The sequence below is a fragment of the Octopus bimaculoides genome, chromosome 20 (genome assembly GCF_046866305.1).
Source record: "Octopus bimaculoides isolate indiv1 chromosome 20, ASM4686630v1, whole genome shotgun sequence".
In the NCBI taxonomy this organism is placed as follows: domain Eukaryota; kingdom Metazoa; phylum Mollusca; class Cephalopoda; order Octopoda; family Octopodidae; genus Octopus; species Octopus bimaculoides.
Genome location: NC_142947.1, coordinates 29,489,004 through 29,512,750, shown reverse-complemented (window position 1 = coordinate 29,512,750; position 23,747 = coordinate 29,489,004). Strand labels below are relative to the sequence as shown.

The 23,747-nt window shown below is 38.5% G+C and overlaps 1 protein-coding gene across 1 annotated transcript; it reads right to left on the bottom strand.

Moving 5' to 3' along the window:
- Nucleotides 1–18,783: 18,783 nt before the first annotated feature.
- On the bottom strand, nt 18,784–19,317 carry LOC106880826 (uncharacterized). Its single transcript, XM_014930954.1, has one exon. It carries the CDS (start codon nt 19,315–19,317, stop codon nt 18,784–18,786), a length of 534 nt encoding a protein of 177 aa, XP_014786440.1.
- Nucleotides 19,318–23,747: the final 4,430 nt, after the last annotated feature.

Sequence of the window (23,747 nt, the reverse complement as noted above, 5' to 3'; positions counted from 1 at the left end):
TACCCGGTAGACACCCCTTCCCAACTCTATATATACCCAGGTCTTCACCACTCACTCCCACCGCTCCGCACTCTTTAATCACACTTCCATCACAATATCCTGCCATTTATATTATGGAGTTCGAGCTTCAAGGGTATGCCCTGGCACTTTCCACCATTTATATCTTTCTCTTCCTTTACTCAACCATCTGATCCCCATCTCTTGTGAGTATGCCCAGCACTTTGCCACCATCTCTGTCCTACTGTCTCCCACTCTCTCTCCTCCAGCACTTCCCTCAGGTTGGGTAAACAACATATTTCCTTTGCATCAGCGCACCTGTTTCTGTCTTCATTCCTGATCTCTCTCTCTCTCTCTCTCTCTCTCTCTCTCTCTCTCTCTCTCAGGTAACCTTGTACCTCCTCTACAGCAAGGCACCTGTTTCTGCCTTTCGCTATAACCTTTCATCATCTGACACAAGATCACCTCCTCCAATGACCCCTCCCCTCTCAAAAGATTTTTGTCTTGCAGTTTACTCGGTGACCCTGTCAGTGCAGGTGCCACTTAAAAGCACCCAGTCCACACTGCAAAGTGTTTGGTATTTGGAAGGGCATCCAGCTGTAAAAACCTTGCCAAAACTGACCTCACCTGTGCTTGTGCCACGTAAAAAGCACTAAGTCCACTCTGTTGAGTGGTTGGTGTTAGGAAAGGCATCCAGCTGTAGAAATCCTGCCAAAACAGTTACAGAAGTCTGGTGCAGGCTTCTGCCTGGCTGGCTCTTGTCAAACCATCCCACTCATGCCAACATGGAAGGTGGACATTAAACAGTGGTGGTGGTGATGATGATGATGATGATGATGATGATGATGACGATGACGATGATGATGATGATGATGATGATGATGATGATGATGATGAGGAGGAGGAGGAGGAGGAGGAGGAGGAGGACAACAGCAAGATGTGATTTGAAAAAGATTTGATTGCTATTTTTATGGGCTGAGCGACCAAATATAAGGCCTTATTCATTGGTTTTGTTTACTTTACTGTTTGTTATAACTTCACATTTTTTATACACATGCATACTTACATTTATCCTCAGTGAGTTTCTCTAGAAACTATATTATTTAGTGCTTCAGCTATGGCTTATGGCATCTTGAATTATATAGGGCTATAGTTCTCATGACATTTGTGGGCAGGTATTAAAGGTGGTGGGTGTGAACTTTTCTACCTTAACGCCACAAAACCCCCATCACCTGTTAAAAGAAGTAATATATCAGTCACTAATTCACAGTGAGATGAAAGAGTGGGGTTAGGGTAAATTATTTTGATTATTTATGTTGGTGTCGACTTTCCAGCTTACAAACCATTCATAACTTTCAACTGAAAGACACAATTTTGTAAAGTTTTGCTGGATTGATATTCAGAATTCTCCTCTGGTGAATATCTATTTGAGAAGCCTATTTGCAAACCCTCAAGATTCTATTGTCTTTTAGTAAGGACAACTTATTGCACATCTTGTAATTTATATTAGTATATTTAATACTGTACTTTAATTAGTCAAATCTGCCATCATCATCTGCCAAGTAAAAAAGCAGCATTTGAACATTAAATATTAAATGGTGACTTAATTATGGGACACTTGGTATGTTTATTTCTCGAATGGGTTTGAATTCAAAATCTTTATGTCTAATGCAGGTTATCAAATTCTTTATGTCTGTTTCTTTTGTCTTGCATTAGAAAGAATCTGAGTTCCAATTTCCATCCAACCGTCTTTTTTGCCTACTATTCTTGAGAGGGTTATGGTTGTTGTGACACGGATGGGCAGGATGAGCAATGAGGAGGTACAAAGGCAAGCAGGAATGGGAGAAAAACTAACAGCCAAAATGGATAGATAAATGTTGAGGTGGTTTGGTCACTTGGAGAGGATGGATGAGGAGCAGGTGGTAAGGAGGGTGATGAAGGCAGGATGTTAGGCAGCAGAACCAGAAGCAGACCTCAGTTTGTGTGGATGGATGGAGGGAAGAAAGCTTTGGTGGTTAGAGGTATTGGAGTGAGAGAGGCAAGAGAGTTTATAAATGATGGAAAAGCTTGGAGAGTGTTTGTGGACAGATGAGTGAATTTGATGTTGCTCAAAGGGGTACGGAACCAGCATGATGCAGTGGGTGTAAACCAGCATATGCTGTTGGGCTCCCATCTGATATTGGGGATTGCGTTCTATGCCTTGACCCAAGCATAGGACAGGGCTCACCTCTTTGAGCTGAGAAATGAATGGAATGCCTGGTGTGTGTCTTGTAGCTACTCCTTCCTAAAAAAAATGGGAATAGGCCTGAGTATATGTATTTGTATGTATTCTTGAGAGAATTACTGGGGTAGAATCCTCAAGTACCATCTCCTTAGGGTCCTATCAGAAGCAACTGTCATTAGACTTTCTGGCTAGATTCTGAAGCACGACTAACTGAGGCTATGTATATTATCCAACCATTTCATTCTTAGTCTATTCCTAGGTCTCCAGACAGTTGGCTCAGCTTGAAGAATCCATCTTGCTATTCTTTCCTGCAATATTCTAATCACATGTTTGTAGTACCAGAGCTGTTACCTCTCAATGTTGAGAAGTAATGACTTGACCTGGATAGACTCCCTTATCTCTGAGCTACATACTCTGTTGAATAATGTTACTCCAGAGATACTGAATGAACCCCATTTCAGTTGCTTGTATTTTCAATTGTCCTCTTTCAGTCATTACCCAACATTCATGACCATAGGTGAGGATAGGCACAAAAATTGAATTGAAGAAAACATGTTAAGCGTTTATACTAACATCTTCTGAAGATTGAATGCTGAAATTCTAGCACCCAATTTAGTTTCCTGCTTCCCATCACTCATGAATACAGCCCTGTGATCCTTAAGCTTCTCCACTTGTCTCAGTAATGTTCCACTAACATGCAGAGTGTACTGAAAAGGCTTTCTTGAGAGGACCAGTGTCTCAGTCTTCATAGTATAAATCGCATCCCTGTCTTGCATTCTGGCAGCAAACCTATTCAATGCATGCTGGAGATCACCTGATAAGCCAAGGAGCATCATGTTATCTGCAAATATCAGCCAACTGATCCCACACCCATCAATTGTGATACCACTCCCACAACTGTACAGTCAATTTAGTTCATAAAAATTATGAAAAGGTGAGGTGACTTTACACACTCCTGCCAAAGTCCAATACCCATGTTCAAAGGTATTGACTTAGCACCATTTACCCAAACATAAAGATCTGAGCATTTGTATAGAGACATGCTAATCAGAAGTTGCGCGTTAATCTAAAACTCTTACAAAACCTGCCACTGCATGTCCCATGACATGTCATATGCTTTTTTTAAGATTTACAATGCAAGTGTACACCTAATGGCAATATTTACATGATTTCTCAAAGAGCTGCCTTAGAGTGAGTATCTGGTTGAGTGTGCTGCATCCAGGCTATTCTGCCACACTATTCTTCAGCTAGCAGCTGGCTTAGGCTTAACATTCTCTCAGCATTGCTTTTTAAGACACCTCACATAGACTTTACCAGGCGCAACAAAGAAATTCCTATATATTAGAGTACTTTCTTATTTCCCTTTTTTAAAAATTGGGATTGCCATTACTTTAGTGTCTTTCCAAACACTAAAGCATATAAAAGTTTCTATTAAAGGCTTTTAATATCTTAGGCTGAATTTTATCCTCTCCAGTGACCTTGCCACAGGAGTACCTTAATTACCTTTATGACTTCAGCCTCTGTGAGGTTAGTCTTCACCCCTAGATGCACCATGTGTCCACTACAAGACTTTAAGAGATCAGTAAAATATGCCCTCCACCTCCTCCCAAGTGCTCTTCTCTGTGGAGAGAACTCTAGTTGAATTCTTAATGGCAGGTGTGGAAGAGTACTTCTTGATACGAATCTGGCAGATGGTCTTCCAGAATACTTTATTGGCCAATCTAAAGTCAGAATCCAGCTCAAACACAAAATCCTCTCATGACCTTGAAACACCTTTGTTGTTTCCGTTGTTACAGCTTCTCTTGCATCAGTGTATCATCTAAAGGAGAAACTCATTTCCAAGCCAAGCTTTGTAAACCTTTTTTGTTGGCATTTTTAACTTCCCGGTTAAACCAGGAATTCTTTTTCTACTTGATGCCACTATGAGTCACTTTCATCCTCATCATTGTACAGTCAAAGAAGAAACTGTCAAGAAAAACAAACTCCATTCCATTTTGACATCCCAAATTTGTTCAGAAATATTTGTTTCTGCATATGTTTCTGATCCCATCATCTGCCAGGTCTTCCCACTTTATTCTGAAAGTCACACTGGATTTAGCAGTTTTGTGAATTCTCCCTATTTTAGTCTCAGGTTGCAGACAACTCGGAGGTGATCAGTTGATAGTTCCAATCCTCTCCTTTACATGAACATTCAGCATAGAATCAAAGACGTCAGAGATGATAACAAAATCTGTCAATGATTTCTGTCCCTCAGTATCCCAATGCCAAGTATAGTTAAGGATATCCCTATATTGGAAGAATGTGTTCATAATGGAGAACTCATTTCTAGCACCAAAGTTCAAGGTCACCATTCCTCCCAATCACTCTTTTCCACATCTGGTGAACAGTGCCAACATGTGCATTGAAGTCTCCTAGTAGGAAAAAAGATTTGGTCTTAACTGCATCTAAAGCTGCAGTGACTTCATCAAGGAAGTGGGGATACTCACAAGACCTTGGCTGTTAGATTATGTTATGGAGTAGATTCCACTAAGTGGGAAGGTTTGCCTCCTGAAACTTACACTGAAGGAAGGACTGCTGGAGCTGTTGCAAGTATATGCACCAAACAGCAAGTCCAAATACAAATCCTTCTCTTGTTAACCTGTGCAACAGACAATACAATGTCGTACGGTTGTTCTTTTGAACCCCTTTCATATTGCAGTTGGAATTTATCTGAAGAATAAATGCACACATACACACACACACACTCACGTGTGCACACATTCACACACACACGTGCGCACATATTCACACACACACACACACACACACACACACATTCCTGAGAATGAGATACTTTGACTTCAAATTGTACTTTACATGTCTATTATCCTATCTGTCTCTGTAGGCATATATTTTGTCTGGGTTTGTATATTGTGCATATGTCCAGTTATCTAATTTGTATTTTCTTTATTCATATATACCTGTTTAAAAGTGTATTAACATATATTTTTTATGCATTTCTGTATGTGTATGCATAGTTGTATGTATGTTCATTATGTGCCTATGTTTATTTAAATTTGCATATTTTTTGGAGTGGCTTCTTATCCTCAAGCAATATTGCATTGTCTATGTATATATAAGGTGATGAGCTGGCTGAATTGTTAACAAGGTGGACAAAATGCTTAGCAGCATTTCATCTGTATTTACATTCTGAGATCAAATTCTGCTGAAGTTGACGTTGCCATTCATCCCTTTTTGGGTCGATGAAATAAGTAAGGGCAAAGAACTTGGATCAAGGTTACTGACTTCTATGCTCCTCCAAAATTTCAAGTCTTGTGCCTTTAGTAGAAAGACTTATCCATATACAGTAGAACCTCACAGTATGCATGCATCATTGTATGAGTAATTTGCTGCATGAGCCGAGGCTGGTGCAAATTTTTGTCTTGAAGTACGAGTGGAAATCCACAACGCGAGTGAGTTTCATACAAGCAACTGCTAGTTGGCACTCAGCTTGTACATGCTCTCCCAACAAGCACAGCCTCTGCTCACTCAGTTCATGTGTTTATCTCATTGTGACAGCATTCCTGTTGTGTTTTCCCCAGTTTTTTCTTTTTTGTAGTTTTGTGTGTTTTTTGCTATTGTTTTATAATAATTAGCTGTTAGCCATGGGTCCTAAGAAGGTTAGTGCAAAGGACAGTACTGAGAAGAAGAAAAAGCCGATTACGATAGAATTGAAGAAGGAAATCATTGATAAGCATGAGAGAGGAGTGGGTGTAGTGGACATAGCAAGTCAGTACGAATGAAGTACATTGATGATCTGCACCATCCTGAAGAAAAAGGATGAGATCAAGGCCATTACAACAGCAAAAGATGTCTCCAGGCTCTCCAAGCAATTCACATCGGTCCAGATGGAAAAATTGCTTCTCCTACAGATCAATGATAAGCAACTTGCAGAGGATATAATTACAGAGACCATCATTTACGAGAAAGCACGAGCACTATATGGGGATCTCCTGAAACAGAACCCTGGAACATCGACAGAGCAGACATTAGCAGATGCATTTAAGGCCAGCCATGGCTGGTTCAATAATTTCATGAAGAGGACTGATGTTCATAGCATTGTCAGGTATGGAGAAGCAGCGAGTTCTGACATGAAGGCAGCTGAGGATTTCGTGTGTCTGTTCTGTCAGCTCATTGTAGCTAAGGAGTAAATCATACAACAAATATTCAACATCACACAACAGATATTCTACTAGCCTTTTTTGGCAAAAAAAATGCCCAGAAGAACATAGATAATTGCAGAGGAGAAGAAAATTCCAGGTCACAAGCCTATGAAAGATAGGCTAACTCTCACTCTTTGTGCCAATGCGAGTGGAGACTTGAAGATTAAGCCACTCTTTGTCTACCATTCCAAAAACCCACAATAATTCAAGTTGCACCAAATCCTGAAGGAGAAGCTGCATATCATGTGGAGGGCAAATGTTAAAGTCAAGGTTACCAGGCAATTCTTCATTGAGTGGGTCAACCTTCACTTCGGACTATCAGCGAGAAAGTACCTTTTGGAGAATAATCTTCCTCTCAAAGTCCTCCTCATCCTCAACAATGCTGCTGCTCATCTTTCTAACTTTTAAGATGATGTCCTGGATGAATTTAAATTTATAAAAGTTCAATACCACACTTATCTTGCAGCCCATGGACCAACAGGTGATTTCTAATTTTAAGAAATTGGACACCAAATACCTGTTTTGTCAGTGTTTTGAAGTTACCGAAAATACAAATCTAACCCTTCATGAGTTTTGGAAGGAGCACTACAACATTGTTAACTGCCTGAAAATCATTGATATGACCTGGCAGGGTATAACAAGGAAAACACTGAATTCTGCATGGAGGTAACTGTGTATCCAAAAGAGACTTCGAGGGGTTTGAGTCTGAGACATTTGAAGTTGAGGAGATAGTGTCTCTTGACAAGTCCATGGGCCTCAAGGTTCACCATGGGGACATTAACGATCTCGCCAAGGAACACTCAGAGGAGCTGATGACAGGATGAACTCCTGCAGCATTTGGATGCAGTGGAAGAGATTAGTTCCCTGGAGGAGGACAGTGTAGCAAAGGAGGCTATTTTTATGAGTGACAAAGGCAGTGTTGGCAGAGTGGCAACTTCTGAATTTATAGAAAAATATCAACCTGTATCTACGTACAGGTCGTGCAGCTGCTTTATTTAATGATACTGCTCTGGCGCATTTTCGTAACATTTTGAAAGGCAAGAGAAAGGAGGCTTCTCTTGATATGTCTCTAATGAAACGACCTGCAAGTGTGAAAAGTGAAGAAAGTGTATCCAAAAAGCCTAAACTAAACGAAGTGAGAGAGAAAACGCCAGAAATTGTTCTTCATGAAGTCTTAATGGAAGGAGATTCTCCTTCCAAACAATAACCCTCCTCCTCTTCCCTACTCTATTGTTTTCCTTGCACACAAATCATCCCATCTTTAAGGTAATTAAACTGATAAAACCAGTTTGCATTCTTTTGCCTTCTCTTTTATTATGTTTTTATAATTGTCATTTTCCTTGTAACTGCACCTTTTCTGTTTTAAAACCCATAAAAAATGATTTTGGGGTGGTTTTGTGGGATGGAATAAATTGATTATATTTTAATTAATTTCAATGGGGAAAATTGATTTGTAAAATGAGTAAATTGTAAAATGAATTAAATTTGTACTGCAAGGGATCACTGTATATCATTTCAAAGGTAATTATTTCTAAACAAAATTAGCATACACTTCATTTTAATGGCTCTAAGGAAGCTGTAAGATGTTGCACAAACATTCAGCTCTGAGTGCACTGTTTCTTATAGCAGAAAGAGCTGTAAACTCATGCAGTTGATTATGCAATTCCTATTCTCTTGTTATTTGATAGCTAATACACACACACACACATACGCACACATATAAAATACACATATATGCATATGTACATACACACGCACGCACACACACATACACACACACACATGCACACACGCACACATACACGAGGGGGTACTGAAAAGGATATATAAACACCTGAAGTTGAATAACGGACCAATGATTGATACATATTGGTTTCAAATTTTGGCACAAGGCCAGCAATTTTGACCCTCAATGCAGCAGACTTTAAGTATCTGCATTCTGTACCAGTTCAGTGTGATCAATGCCTTCTGAGAGTAATTAGATTGATCGAACCCATGTAGAAGCCTGCCGTACAGACAATGCATGCATACACACATGCATACATTCAAGCATACTCACATACATATACATACAATTGAGGTATGTTTCACCAAGCCCATTCATATAAAAATAATGCACTTATCACAAAAGTAGTCAATGTAAAATTTAAATAAATTAGACTAGCTAGAGCTGTAACAATGTCTATGTGAAAAGGAGAATAGAAATTGGGGAATCATAAATATACAACACATGCATGCATACATTTATTTTTACATCCATTCTCCCATGTTAGTAAAGATAGATGAGTATATATTATTGAGATATTGTTTTACAGCTGGATACTATGTGCGTTCACTATTGGTGGTTTACTATGTGATATTTCTCAGTCAGACAAAAACTGCACTGTTTTGACTTATATTCTATTAAACAGCAATGATGCATTCAACAAAAATAGTTTGTGATGATTTTATGCCACTGGTATTCTTAGACATTTGACAGATTGTGATCAATGAAAATAAGGAGCAGACTGAAATAAATCCTGGAATCAGTGCTATGATCAATTTACATGTTCGAAGTCAGTACCTGAGCATGGGAGCAACTCAATAACTATAACTGAAAATAGCTAATGAATAACTTGTACACATTCACTAGCCAATGATATAGCACAAACCATATACACTATACAGTTATTATCCAAGTCTAAAACACTGCTCACATTGCACATACACTACATGATAAACAAAATACTTAGTAACGTGAGAAACAACAAAACCAAACATATAGCAGACAGATTCTTACACCTCTAAAAGACAATGCTGCACACAAATCAGGAACACAGAGATGCAGTAGAAACTCACATGAATCTGTTGAAAACATGACAGAGTGAACAAGGTATTTACTGCTAGGCCTGGTGCTATGTATTTCTGACACTGAAAGTGAATGGTTTATCTTCCAATTCCATAACATTAACTGAGGATGAGATAAACCTTCAAGTCTCCTTCTGAGCTGCAACTGGTAGTGGTTTTTGTTGCCACTTGTGTAACAACTGGGCTTTCTGCTCTGCACTGCCAGATCTTGCTTTTATCTCAGAGCGTATCATGTGATACAGCTCAGGAATGGTCTTGTGTTCTTGAAAAGTCATAAGGACATTTAAGTCCATACTAACTCCTCTCAACTACATGTCACTCCACACTATTTCTGCATTTAACATATGGCTAAAAATGACATTGAACTAGAGATCCATTATCACTACCAATGTCATTGACTGTCGTTATTGTGTTGCACTGACCCACGTACTGTGGAACAAGCCTATGAACAGGTGTTTCTTCAGGATTTCTGCATGGTATTGCACTTTAGCCTTGGTCTTGAAGGTTAGGCAGTATGGTACCATAAGCTTTGTCTTGGTCAATAGACAATATACTGGTTCAAACACTGTCCAGAGCTTCCTTTAACTGAACATTCTGGAGCCTATAAAAATCCCCCACATCCATTTGTGAGGTAAAAGGAGATCAGCTTTATCCTTGTCCACTTCTGAATAATTTTTCCAGTTAAGAAGAATTGAGTCGATCTTCTGTGATGCAATTCTATCAGAATTTCTCAGTCTGGAGAAAGTTTCTTTGCTGAAGGTAATTTTTTTTTTCAAAACTACCTTCATTTATGCAATTCTCCTCAGCATTGTCTAAGTCTGAGTGAAAGCCTCACTGTCATTGCCATTGTTTTCATTGCCTAGTGAGTTCCCAAACTCTGACACATTACATGTTTCCCTGCTGCAAAGCAGGTTTCTTTACACTTTTTTGTTTCATGTCTGCAGAAAGATCAGTTTTTTCCCATAAGGTGACATTTCATCCTTGTTTTCTTGTCATTTTTGTTTGTGAAAACCCTGAGAATAAAATGTTGTAAAAAGTACAAATCAGGTATAATATTTAAAATTAAACCTCACTCTACTTACATCTTATGTCATGCGGCATGACATAAAACATGGACATTCATATCCTTGGAAGACATCCAGAAGCTCAGCAAAAGCAAAAGAAAAATAACACCTCTACCATAGATGACAATGACAGTAATAACAACAACAACAATAATCAATTCTTCATTTGCTGCAAGAGTGCAAGAGTTTCTACTATTGGCATAATGTCACAAAATTCAAAGGAGGGTTACAATAAAGTCCTGCAGTAGTAGTAGTAGTAGTAGTAGTAGTAGTAGTAGTAGTAAACTGTGATATGCCTAGTGAACAATGAGAATCAAAACAATGACTTGCATACCTATACTTAATATGTTCCAGCAGATTCGAATGGAGATACGTTAATTGGTGTTGTACTTCATCACAGGAGAACAACATCTCCTTTATGAGGATAACCTCACAAAAGGATTGAGGATGATACAGGATGATAAAGTATGGGGTTACATAAAAAAAATGTGTGAACAAGAGAATGAAAAATATTTTTTTAAATTCCCCAAGAGAGAGCCACCACTGAAGCATACTCACAGAGACCCCACGAAAACAGTCTCCCTAACTTCTAAGGCAAGTGTCTTCTCCAGTTGTCTTTCTTCAATCTACAGGCACATACTCAGGGCAGGTCTGTTCACTTGAACCATGTGGCCTCTCTCATTCACCTTTCAGCAAATTTGCTGAAAGGTAACATTTTGCTTTCCATTCACATTTTCTCTTTCAAGTGAAACTTGAAAAAATGTATGAGAGTTTTGCAAAAGAGGAAGGTGTCTCTCTTTAGCTCTTTCCATATCATCCACAACACAAAGCTCTTTTATCAATGCCACCACATAAATAAAAAGTGCCTGCCTTCTTGGTTAAAAGAAGGCAGTGGAATGGTCTTCACAATGGACCCAACAGATAGCCAGATCTAACTAACGTGATAACAGCTGTTTGACAAAACTCCATTTGTCAGTTATGTTCAGGTACTGGACAAGTGCATGCAGAACTGTTTTGTTGCCCTGCATCCACTCTGTACTGGCCTAACTGACAGTACTTCCTACCTTGGACCAGTAATGTTCTTTAGTAACACTGGTAGGTAGATGTTCCATTCCAGTAGTCGGACAGTAATAGATAATGGAAGTGATGAAGGCATTCACCACCTCAACTAGATATTTCAAGGATAGCTTCTATGAAGTCTATTTCTGAGTTATGGGCCAAAAGTTTTCAGAGTAGTGTCCCTTGCCTAGATTTTTTCTTGGTAGGGCATTTGCTCCTTCTTGCTCGTCTTCTTATCCCAGTTCTTCTCCACCTGGAAATCTGGAGCAAACCAGACCTCAAGCAATTTAACTGGTCTGTCCATCCAGTACTCCATGAAGATGTTGGACAGCATGGACCTGTCTTTCCAGGTGCTGAACTGCAAGCCCATTTCCTTTTTTCTGGTTGATTTTGTTAATACATTATACTCCGCTAGAGTAGTGCTGGTTACCTCGATCAGCTTATTGTCTGACACAATGTGGGTGACATCATCTCCAAATGCTTCCTAGTTCACACAGAATACCTCTTAATGTCTCCAGTTTCCATGATAGTGGAAGAGTCAGTAAACACAGAGGAGACAAGATACAACAATCTTTATAAATTGAGTGTATGATACATAGTGGTTGTGATAGATGGTCATTCACCCCAAGCAAAGAGCTGTCACTGTACATTGTGGAAATCCAGCCCCCGAAGATATTACTGAAACTGACTGCTGTGTGGACTGCTGCCAAGTATTGTTGGTTGATCCTATTAAAGGGTGGTCAGGGATCCACCCCAGGCCAGGTTCATTACCTACCCTCTCTATGATGTTATTATCATTATGAGTGGAGGTTGTCATGGATTGATCTATATGAGATGGTGCATGTTTCTGCATCACCAGTCAGACCACCAATGACAAATGCCAATCTGTTTGTAAATATCTTGACAAAAATTTTGAAGTTTATGTTTAACAAAGCTATGGATCAAAAATTTTCAATTTTGTTCTCCTTGTTGCAGTCTTTTCTTAGTGCTATGCTCTTCAGCTCACAGAACTGAGGATTCTCCTGTTGCAGGAGAATCTGCTACAAGTTGCAGCAGATACATGTCAAGGGGGCCACAAATAAGTTTGGCATATGAATATAAAGCTCATATAATAGAATATTTAAACCAGGCAATTTGACCCCACTGCAACTAGCCATTGTTTCCCCTATTTCCAAGGCTGTTATTGACTTTCTACCACACTCCACCTCCAGTGGCAAGAGTTGTGGCAGGCTGTCAAGGTAGGCACTGAAATTCATCCTGTAACTTGGTGAGCCACTTATTCCAAACAGTCAAGCAAAGTGCCAATGAAAAGCTGCAGTCATAATCCTCATCATAGGCTACCAAAGACTGAATTGTAGCTTTGTCACAAAGTTGAATCTCTGTCACTTGGGCCCATAAAACAGCTTTCATTCCTTCATGATCCAGCCCTGACAACACAGCAGCTGTGCTTCATGTGGAAGAAGTGATTACATGTTACTCTCACCACACGCAAGCTGGTTATGATGCCTTTCCTAAACACCTCTAATAAGTTTTTATAAATTCTTTTGTTTATTGCCCCATGGAAACTCCCATTCTGTCAGAATAGTTTATTTTTAGTTTGTTCTAAGTTTTTTGAATGTTTAGCATTTGTATGTATGTTACTACGTTATTAGTATGAGTGATGTAGTCATGTGTAATGTTTGTGTGTTCCTTAATTCTTTGTTGTTTGTGTCTATGGTTGTGCAGCTTACGATATTTCTTTGTGGTTGTTGTTCTTGTAGTTAGTTTGGATTATGTTTGTGTTTGTGGTAGTATTTGCTGTGTTGATATTGTCTGTGGTAGTTAGTGACGGAGTTGGTGTTCATATCATACTATAGAGTGTTGGCTTCCCTTCAAATCTCCCAGATTTCTGTGAGAGCAGATTGATTTTGTTTTCTTCCTCTCCTTTCTCTTCTTAAGGGGACAGTTTTCCATTTTTCATCTTTATCACATTCATTGCCGAACATATCTGAGTGATTTGAAGGCAGAGAAAAGCATATGTTGTATTGAGATTGGGTGATTCTGTTGCTGATATTGGTGATGTTGTTCTTGATGCTACTGCTGCTTATATTATTACTGTTACGGTACGGTACATCTATTCAGGCAACTTTGATTTAATGGAGAAAGTGAGCTAATGTACAGCACATACATTTGATTACTATAAACAAATTACTTGTGCAAGTCGTTCAGCAAAAGCTGAATGCTCATATGTCATTATCAATGGGAGAGTCCAGTATTATAATAACAACAACAATAATAATAATACTTTCTTTTATTGGCCACAAGGGCTGAACACAAAACAAATAGGAACAGTACAATACAAGGGATAAGTGGGGATGTTGAACAATGCCATGAGTACAATAAGTAACAAAAAAAAACAAAAAAACAATTAAACAATAAAAATTCCCCAAAAGCAGGGAATTCCTCGCTGGGACAACCACAGAACTCCACACATCCTGACCACTAGGTGCACTTCTGCAGACACCTCAACTCCTCCAGTTTACAAATGAAAGTTCAGAGTAGGCCCATTCACACAGGCCATCTTCACCACATACTTCCACCTTTCAACAAATTTACTAGGGGCAGGGGCAGAACTTCCCTTCTACCCTCACTTTCTTTTGCAAGTGAAACTTGAAAAAGTTGATGAGGGCCAAAGAGGAAAGTATCTGTTTTCAGTCCTTTCAGTCTTGTCCACCACACTACTTCCTTCGCTATGGCCACCAGACAGAGGAAAACTGCCTTTCCTTCTCGGCCAAAGGAAGGCAGCAGGGCGATCTTCACAATAGACTCAACTGATAACTGGATCCATCTTATATGCAATAACAGCTGTTCGACAAAGCTCCACAAGTTAGTAATGCATGGACACTGGACGAGTGTGTGCAGGACAGTTTTGTTGCTCTGCACACACCTTGGACAGGTCCGTCTGACAGTACTTCCGTGTCTATAGAGCTTGTCTCAAACCAGCAGAGCTCCCTGGTAGCACTGCCAGGCCAGGGATTTCTGGAAGTTATCCATAGGCCCCAGAAAAGACCAGTTAATTGATCCCTCCTGACGCCCAGGGTTTCCCCAAGGACATCATCACTCTTGTCTGCTACTAATCCCCTACAAAACTCCATAGTGGAACTTGCACCGACCGCATTGCTTGACTGGCAGAAAGTTGTGAGCACTTGCCAACATTTCAGGTGCCAAGCACCTTTTCGTGCTCTATGTTTCATCCAGAGCTGTAGTTCTGTCAATGAGATGAGCTGTAGAAAATACTGCTTGACAAATGGCAACCACACCTGTTCAGCATTAAGAAAATGCTGGAGATGTAGCTTCAGAGCGGGTCTGCACATCATTAGCCATGGCATGCTGTTGACAACAGATGGATCATCTGATGAGTGGAACATTTCCCTTCCATAGAAAGCAGAAAAGTAAGTGCTCCAGCTTGGTCAGCTATGAAGCAGAGCAAGGGACGATGGTCAGACAGTAATAGATGACTGAAGCGATGTATGCATTCACCACTCCGGCCAATCTTTCAAGAACAGCTTCCTCTCTGCTCATTTCTGGATGAGATTGGCTACCCTGCTCATCATCTCCCCCCCGGTCCTCATTCACCTGGAGGCACAGACCAAACCAGACCCCAAGCAATTTAACTGGTCTTTCCATCCAGTGCTTTACAATGCTGTCGGTTGGTATGGACCTGCCTCTCCAGGTGCCAAGCTGCAGGCCCACCAACTTTCCAGATTAATTTTTGCTTCTGTCGCTGCTTTGTACTCCCTTAAGGTAGAGCCAATCACCTCAATTTCCAAGTTGTCCAACACTATTACTGTCCAAACACTACTACTAAAAATTCCCCAAAAGCAGGGAATTCTTCACTGGGGAAACCATATAACTCCACACAACCTGGTCATCCTGACCACCAGGTGCACTTCAGCAAACACTTCTCTCCTTCTCAACTCCTCCAGTTTACAAATGCAAGTTCAGAGTAGGCCCATTCACACAGGCTGTCTTCACCACATACACCCACCTTTTAACAAGTTTACTAGGGGCAGGGGCAGAACTTCTCTTCTACCCTCACTTTCCTTTACAAGTGAAACCTGAAACAGTTGATGAGGGCCAAAGAGAAAAGTATCTGCATAGGCCACAATAGCAATCTGCATCCTAGATCACACAGGATGCCCCTCGAAATATCCAACTTCTTCAATAATAGCTCGAGAACCAGCATGTATAGAAAGGAGAGAATGGGCATCCTTGACAGACCGAGCAAGTGATGCTTAATGATTCTGCTATACATTGCTGCGATCCAGCCTCTGAAAATGGGACAAAAGCTGGCTGTCATGAGGACAACCTCCAAGTATTGATGGTCGACCCTGTCAAAAGCTTTTAATTGATTCAAATTGATCAGAGCCCCACCCATGCCAGGTTCCTTCCCTACCTTCTCTATGATGGAGCATATGAGGTGGAGGTTGTCATAGATAGATCTGTTTGGAATAACACATATCTGTGCATTACCAACCAGCTTACCGATGACAAGTGCCAAGAAGAAGAAGAATTGTTTCTAATATATAATCGTCTATGAAATTTGAGAGAGGGATTAATCAACAAACACCATCAACTTGAGTACATAATTTATTGACACGGAAAGGATGAAAGGCAAAGTTGACCTTGGCAGGATTTGAACTTAAAATGTAAACAACTGAAACAAATACCACAAGGCCTTTTGCCTCACTCCAATAATAATAATGATGATGGTCACTCCTATTGATTTTGATGTATGTGTGTTTGAAAGAAAGGATTAAAAATATAAAAAAAGGTTTAAAAAAAAGAAGCTGCGTATGAAGAGCAGTTGAAATATAAACCCTGATGATATAAAATTACTGCAAGATGATGTCATTCGATCACTAACGAGATTAAATACAGGATACAAGTATTTAAAGGTGCTTCAGGACAATAGGATGGAGAAACAAGAGAGAAAAATCTCCAAGTAGTATAAGAACAAAATAAGGAATATGATCAAAATAAAATTAAATGGAGGAAGTATCATCAAAGCAATGAATACATGGGCCATGCCAGTATTAAGATATTCTGTTCCTTTCCTGACAGAATTACAGAACTTAGAAGAACTAGAAAGCTGCTCCCATTGCACAATGTGCATCATCATAAAAGTAATATCAACAAATTTTATCTACAAAGAATTGAAGGAAGCAGGGGATTGCTAAATGTAGAAGACACCTATATTGGGTGCAATATTGGGTTTCAAAAACTATGTTGTGTAGAGTGAAGAAAGAATATTACTAGCAGCTATAAATGTCCAAGAAGTTACTGAAACAGTAGAAGTATTCAAAAAGAGAATTAAGAAGAAAATAAAGCAAATAGCTGGAAAGAGAAGGAATTACATGACCAGTTCATGCAACAAACTGGGGGTGTTACAATTAAAAAATATTGGTTCTGGCTGACAGACAGAAACCTGAAATGAGAATCTTAAGGGCTAGTTATAGCTGTTGAGGAACAAGCCAATAGGACAAATTTGACAACGGTAAAGATTGATAAAACTCAGAAAACAAACACATAATCTACGGGGAAAGAAAAGAAAGTATTTGTCATCTCTTGAGTGAATGAAGTAAGCTAGCACAAAAAGAGTATAAGTGCAGGCATAACTGTGTAGTTAAAAGAATGTATTGGGATGTTAGCTGAGAATGTGGATTCAAAGCAGCAGAAAAGTGGTATGAACATAAACCAGAGGCTGTGACAGAGAACAATGATTATAGGTTTTTATGGGATTTCCAGATAAAGTCTGACATAGGAAAAAAGTATAAGATGCTAGACCATGCAATACCATATCATAATATAATGTCTACTAAAGAAATCGAAAAAATTGAGAAATATCAGGATCTAACCTCAGAGATGAAGAGACTGTGGAAGAATAATATAACTATTATTCCTGTGGTAATTGGTGCCTGTGATACAACATCCAGATTGCTGCTTAAGAGGCTGAAGGATATTAGAATTGAGACTCGTTGTCAACCAAGAGAAATGTGCAATCCTTTATTGATGAAAAGCAAAGTTGATTATAAAAGATTAATAAAAAAGGAAGAAAACAGTTCATTGTCATCTGCTGTCTGTATATAAAACACTTGCTGGAAATTATTATGTTAAAAGCAAAACAATGAATGATGATCCCAGCTGTAGCTTGAGCAAAGCATGAAGGATTGGCTGGAATACACTGAGTGTGGTATAAAACCAGATGTTATTGCGGGACCACACTGGAGAATAAAGAATATAAACATATAAACTGCATTGGGATTTTCAATACCACAAGTATGATCTCCACCTTCAGTCCCCTCACACACTGCCAGAAGGCAAGATTTAATTACAGAAAATAATCACTGAAAACATATACATTATTGATATGCCTGCCTGTTCCTAGTGAGAAATATATCCAAGAAAATAGCAAAAGAATTTGGGTGGTGAAGTAATTACTGCATTTTGAAATGTTGAAGATTGTATTAATGGTGGTTGCTATTTTTGTTCTTCAAACCCAGATAGATCTTGATTGAGCTGTATATCTTGTTATTACAGTGATCTTTACAACTTGAAGTTGGTCTTGTGGCACCTCCAATCAGATCCTAATTCATCTCTCCTCCTCTTATCATTCTCCTGGGCACTGTACTAGTCTGTTCTACAAGAATGTCAGCCCACTAGAATTACTTCCCAGTCCATGTTTGTCCTGCAGCAGTTCAAAGGCACATTAATTGTGTCAATCTCACAGGTCACTGAATGCCTTGCAGAGGCTGTGATCACAGTCCCAACCTCCAAACCAAACCATTAAAAAAATGTTGTGAATATTTGTTTAACTTGAGAAATGACTGAAGACAAAGAAGAAAGAAAACGGTTGATATAGTATGTATACAAGTGCTGAAGATTGTGTTGTATGAAAGTGAGAATGGTGCAGTTTGGAATTGTCCACAAAGACTGAACTCATTGTGTTAGTAACCTGGTATTTTAAGGTTTTATGTGGACCACTACTAGAAATAATGATAATTATAATTTAAGTTCAGGTACAGGCATGGCAGTGTAGTAAGCTGTTTGCTTCTCAATCACATGGTTCTGGGTTCAATTGGAGTTGGCTAGATTTACCTCATTCTTGCAGCAACCACTCTCACCATCTTGCCCAGTTCTGGGCATCCTCCTTCCTCAAGCCAACTCACCTAATCTCCTCCTCCACCTGTCCCCTCCACATTTTCTTTGGTCAACTTTGCTTGTGCACACCAACTTTCACCACAAACTCCTCCAACAGATCTGATCCAATTCTAACTCTTGTCTTTACCTCATCGTACAAACTCATCACTGCCCTCACTATTACCTCTAGTTCACCTCTTTTCCTCAATGCTCATTCAATCACCTTCCTTGAAATCCTATCAAATGCCTTCTCCAGATCAACAATGCACAAGTATAACTCCTTCTCCTTATCTCGGTATTCCTCCTGCAATCTCCTTACAATGAACATTGCATCCATTATCCCCTTTCCTGGCATAAAAGCAAATTGCATCTTATCCACATCCATTGTTTTCTGAATTCTTCTTTCCAATACCCTTTCTACAATCTTCATTGCATGATCCAGTAACTTCACTCCCCTATATGCCCCACAACTCATCACCTTGAAGATCGGTACCACCACACTTGGTGCCCAATCATCTGACATTCCTCTTCCATCCAGCACACCTTGGCAGAGCTCCAACATCACAACAATCCCTATCTCTCCACTTGCAGTTATCATTTCCACACTTACTTCTGATAGATCAGCTACCTTTCCTGTTTTCATTTCCTTCATTGCCTCCACTACTTCTTCCTGACTAACCCTCTCCACTGGCCCCTTCACCACAGCAGCTTCCACCCTCTGATCCCATTCATTCTCCTCATTCATGATTCCCTCCATATGCTCCTTCCAAACTCTTCCCCTGTCCTTCAACCTTCCATCACCCCCCCCCCCCTCAATGCCTCTTCCTCCCTCAACATCTCTTCCATCTTTTTTCATTGATTTAATAAACCTAAACACTCTATCTGGGTTCTCATCCAGCTCACTCAACCTCTTCTCAGCTCCTTCCTCATAGATCTCGCAGCCACCCTCTTTGCACGATTCTTCATGTTATTATACCTTGCTTTCATTTGCTCAGTCCTATTATTACATAAAGCTTTGTGCGCCTCCTTCTTCCTCACTATCATAACCCTCCTCGTTCCACCACCATGTATCTCTTCAATCTCTCCTACCTTTCATCCTTCCACACACTTCGTCACTTGCCTTTAGTACCCCTTCTTTAATAGACTTCCACAAATCTGGTGCATCAATGCTTACCAACTCCCCAATACTCTCCTCAAACTTTGCTCTTGTTTCTTCTTCCTTCAGTTTCCACACCTTTCTCCTTTCAACCATTCTCATTCTCACACACTTTTTAGTAGATGGAAACTGAAAGAAACTCATTGTTTATATATGAATGCCAACAGCTCCATAAAAAAGTGCCAAACTCTCAAAGTGGAAGAGGGAGACCCAAGAAGACATGGGATGAGATCCTGAAGGACAACCTTAGGACACTGAACCTTTCAGACAAGATGACAAAGGACAGAGATACCTGGCACTTTGCTGTACTCAAGGAAACCCGTCCTTCACAGCAGAAGTGTTAAGGCCACTTCCCCTGGTGAAGAGTATTGGCCTGCAAGATTCATCTGCCTGTGCCATGCAAAAAGCACTCATGCCAGTGACATGTAAAAGTGCTTGTGCAGTGCCATGTTAAAAACACTCAGCACACACTATAAAGTGGATGGTGTTAGGAAGAGCACCCAGCCATAGAAAGCAAGCCAAATCAGACTGGAACCTGGTGCAGCTTTCTAGCTTGCCAGTTCTGGTCAAACAGTCCAGCCCATGCCAGCATGGAAAATGCATGTTAAAGGATGATGATGATGATGTATATATATATATATATTCTTTTATTTTGTGTTTCAGTCATTTGACTGCAGCTATGCTGGAGCACCACTTTTAGTCAAGAAAATCGACCCCAGGACTTATTCTTTGTAAGCCTAGTAATTCTTCTATCGGTCTCTTTGGCCAAACTGCTAAGTTACACGGACGTAAACACACCAGCATCGGTTGTCAAGCAATGTTGGAGGGACAAACACAGACACACACACATATATATATATATATATATATATATATATATATATATATGTACGATGGGGTTCTTTCAGTTTCTGTCTACCAAATCCACTTACAAGGCTTTGGTCGGCCGAGGCAATAGTAGAAGACACTTGCCCAAGGTGCCATGCAGTGGGACTGAACTCGGAACCATGTGGTTGGTAAGCAAGCTATTTACCACACAGCCACTCCTGTGCCTATATATATATATATATATATATATATATATATATATATATATATATATATATATATATATATATATATATATATATATATATATATATATATATATATATATATATATATATATATATATATATATATATACATACATACATACATACATACATACATACATACATACATACATACATACATACATACATACATACATACATATATACATATATATATATATATATATATATATATATATATATATATATATATATATATACATATATATATTGGTTCTAATGAAGAGGGACAAACACAATGATACCCATAGGTATCTCTCTCTCTCATATACATATATATATATATATATATATATATATATATATATATATGTATATGAGAGAGAGAGAGAGAGAGAGAGATACCTATGGGTGTCATTGTGTTTGTCCCTCTTCATTACTTGTCAATTAGTGTTGGTTTGTATACATCTCCATAACTTAGCAGTTCAGCAAAAGAGACCAAGAGAAAAAATACCAGGCTAAAAAAATATAAATACTGGGGTTGAGTTCTTTAACTAAAATCCCTGCAGGCAATGCTCCAACATGGCCACAGTGCAGTGACTGAAACAAGTAAAAGATATATATAATCAAAACTCTAAATGACTTTTTGAGTCAATCAAAATGATAATATCTTTAAAATTCCAATTTCATGCATATTTTAATAAAAATTTTGATTTTATTGTTAATTTTGAATGCCATATTTACTCAAAGCCCACATCTCACTCTCTTACAGTTCTCATTCATGAAAATACTACATCCTGTTCCTATCTTTAAATTTAGATTCAGATCATTGTCACTTCCAACAGCTAATTACATTGACTTCCATTGTCATGACAACATTGTCATAGTAATTGTTATTTTTAAAAAATTAAGGATATATTGTTCATGTACCATAGGGAGGCAAAAATGCAAGTACTTTTCATTATTTTAAGATGTCTGATATTTCTTATAAATATTTTAAAGTAATTTAATTTCATTTCATATTTTACTGGTCTTGATCTTTTTATAAAAGAAAAGAACACATTGGACATAAAGTTTTGAAATAATAATTTCTTGCATTGTCACATTATCATGAATTCATAGGAGAGGGGAATAACAAAATTAATTGGTTATTGTGGAATCTCAAGAGATGAAAGGCATAGTCAACTTTGACAGAATTTGATTTCAGACCATGAGAGGACATAACTAAATACAGCAGAGCATTTAATCTGGAAGTCAACCATTTCTGAATAATAGTAACTAACTCAGTTACAGCTGTTGTGTCTCATGAGACTCAGTAGCTATAATAGGGTCACTGGAGAAGTTGGATTGTAAAAGAACTAATGTGAATATGCTAGAAGCACAGTGGTTTTGCTTTAAGGCACTGAATTTGTGACTTCATGCCATCAGTTAACCCTTTTATGATTATATTTCTAATAAAATATACTTTCTGTTCTTTAGTTAATTTTTGAAAAAAAACAAGAACTTAGAAATATTTAATAAAATAATTGGTCTTTTCTGGTCAATTAAGCTGCTCTTTAGAATATTATAGAAGTTTCTTGAAAGTATAATGCAAAAATTCAACTGAAATATGAAAACTTTAAACTTAGAGGTTTTTCTGTTATAAAACATGAGACAGCTTCAGGCAGTTTGTTGTCAAACAGGTTGAACTATATCATAGTCTTTTGGTTGTACTTTACAACAAGATATGAATTTCATTATTTTGCACATTGTTGTTTGTCCTTTGGTTTCAAAGATGATCTGGACTCCACCATAACAAAAGAGGATGCAATAATACAGGCAGCTAAAGATTCATGACTACCCTTGCCTATACTACAATTTTCCCTGCAATGAAACTATGGAAGTGGCTGTACTAAACTTGGATTAGAGTGAGAGAGGGCTGCACTGGATCACCAGCCTCATTGTTTTGTCCCCATTTTGTGGACCAGTGATAAGATAGTCGAGATGATTAAGAGGAGTGCAGTGGGTTCACCTGGATGATCTATGTCTCACCATGATCTGAGATATGCATCCCATAGCAACATTGTTAGATATTACCTTTCTGTGCTTTGAAACTTCCCAATGGATTGCTAGGTTTCCTCTGCATAATGTGCCAAAAATTCAGTCTTCGTATTCATCTTAAACATGCATATATACACAATACTGGATTGCTGTTAACTCTCCTGAGTTCTCATGCTATTCGAAACTCAGGATCAGGTGTTTTAATGTATTCATTTGGACACTGTAAATAGATACAGTAAGACACTCAATTCTGAGTTAAGCATCAGCTATTTTCGTCATAGTAAAAAAATGTCTAAATGGGTAAAATATTGGATTATCAACTCTTAGATCATGAGTTTAACCCTTTAGCATTTAAAGCAGCCATATCTGACCCAAATATTCTACCTGTTTTATGTTCAAACTGGCCAGATCCAGCCTCTTGCACTTACCCTACCATGTCATTCTAAAAGTAAACAATAACATCATTGAAACCTCAAAACCATGAGATAATATTTGATTAATTCAAAACAATGTGAATAAATAAGCATTACAAGTAATCTGAATTCTAAAGGGTTAAATTTGTTTTCAGTATTTCATCTCTTTAGATAAAAAAAAAAAACTGTTCTATACTAGTTAAGTTCAAGATAGATAAAGTTCATTTGGAGTGAAGAATAGAAATTAAATGTGGTTGTGGCTTTGGCTGGGAGCGTTCACTTGCTTCCAGTTCAAATGATGACATATTTTTCTCCAATTAAATGAGGGAAGCTCTGGTTAAAATCTGCTAGAAATAACTTCATAATTTCACAATTTTTATAACGTTTAAAAGAATAAATAAAAAAGTACACCTTGGATAATGTAGCCTTAGCTATAAAAAACAAACAAATGGTCATGATAGGAATAGTTTTGACATGGGTCTACACAACAATAACACTGTTCTTCATCTTC

What these genes read in the sequence shown, in the direction of transcription:
- LOC106880826 (XM_014930954.1), bottom strand. Translation starts at nt 19,317, where the DNA reads ATGAATGAGGAGAATGAATGGGATCAGAGGGTGGAAGCTGCTGTGGTG.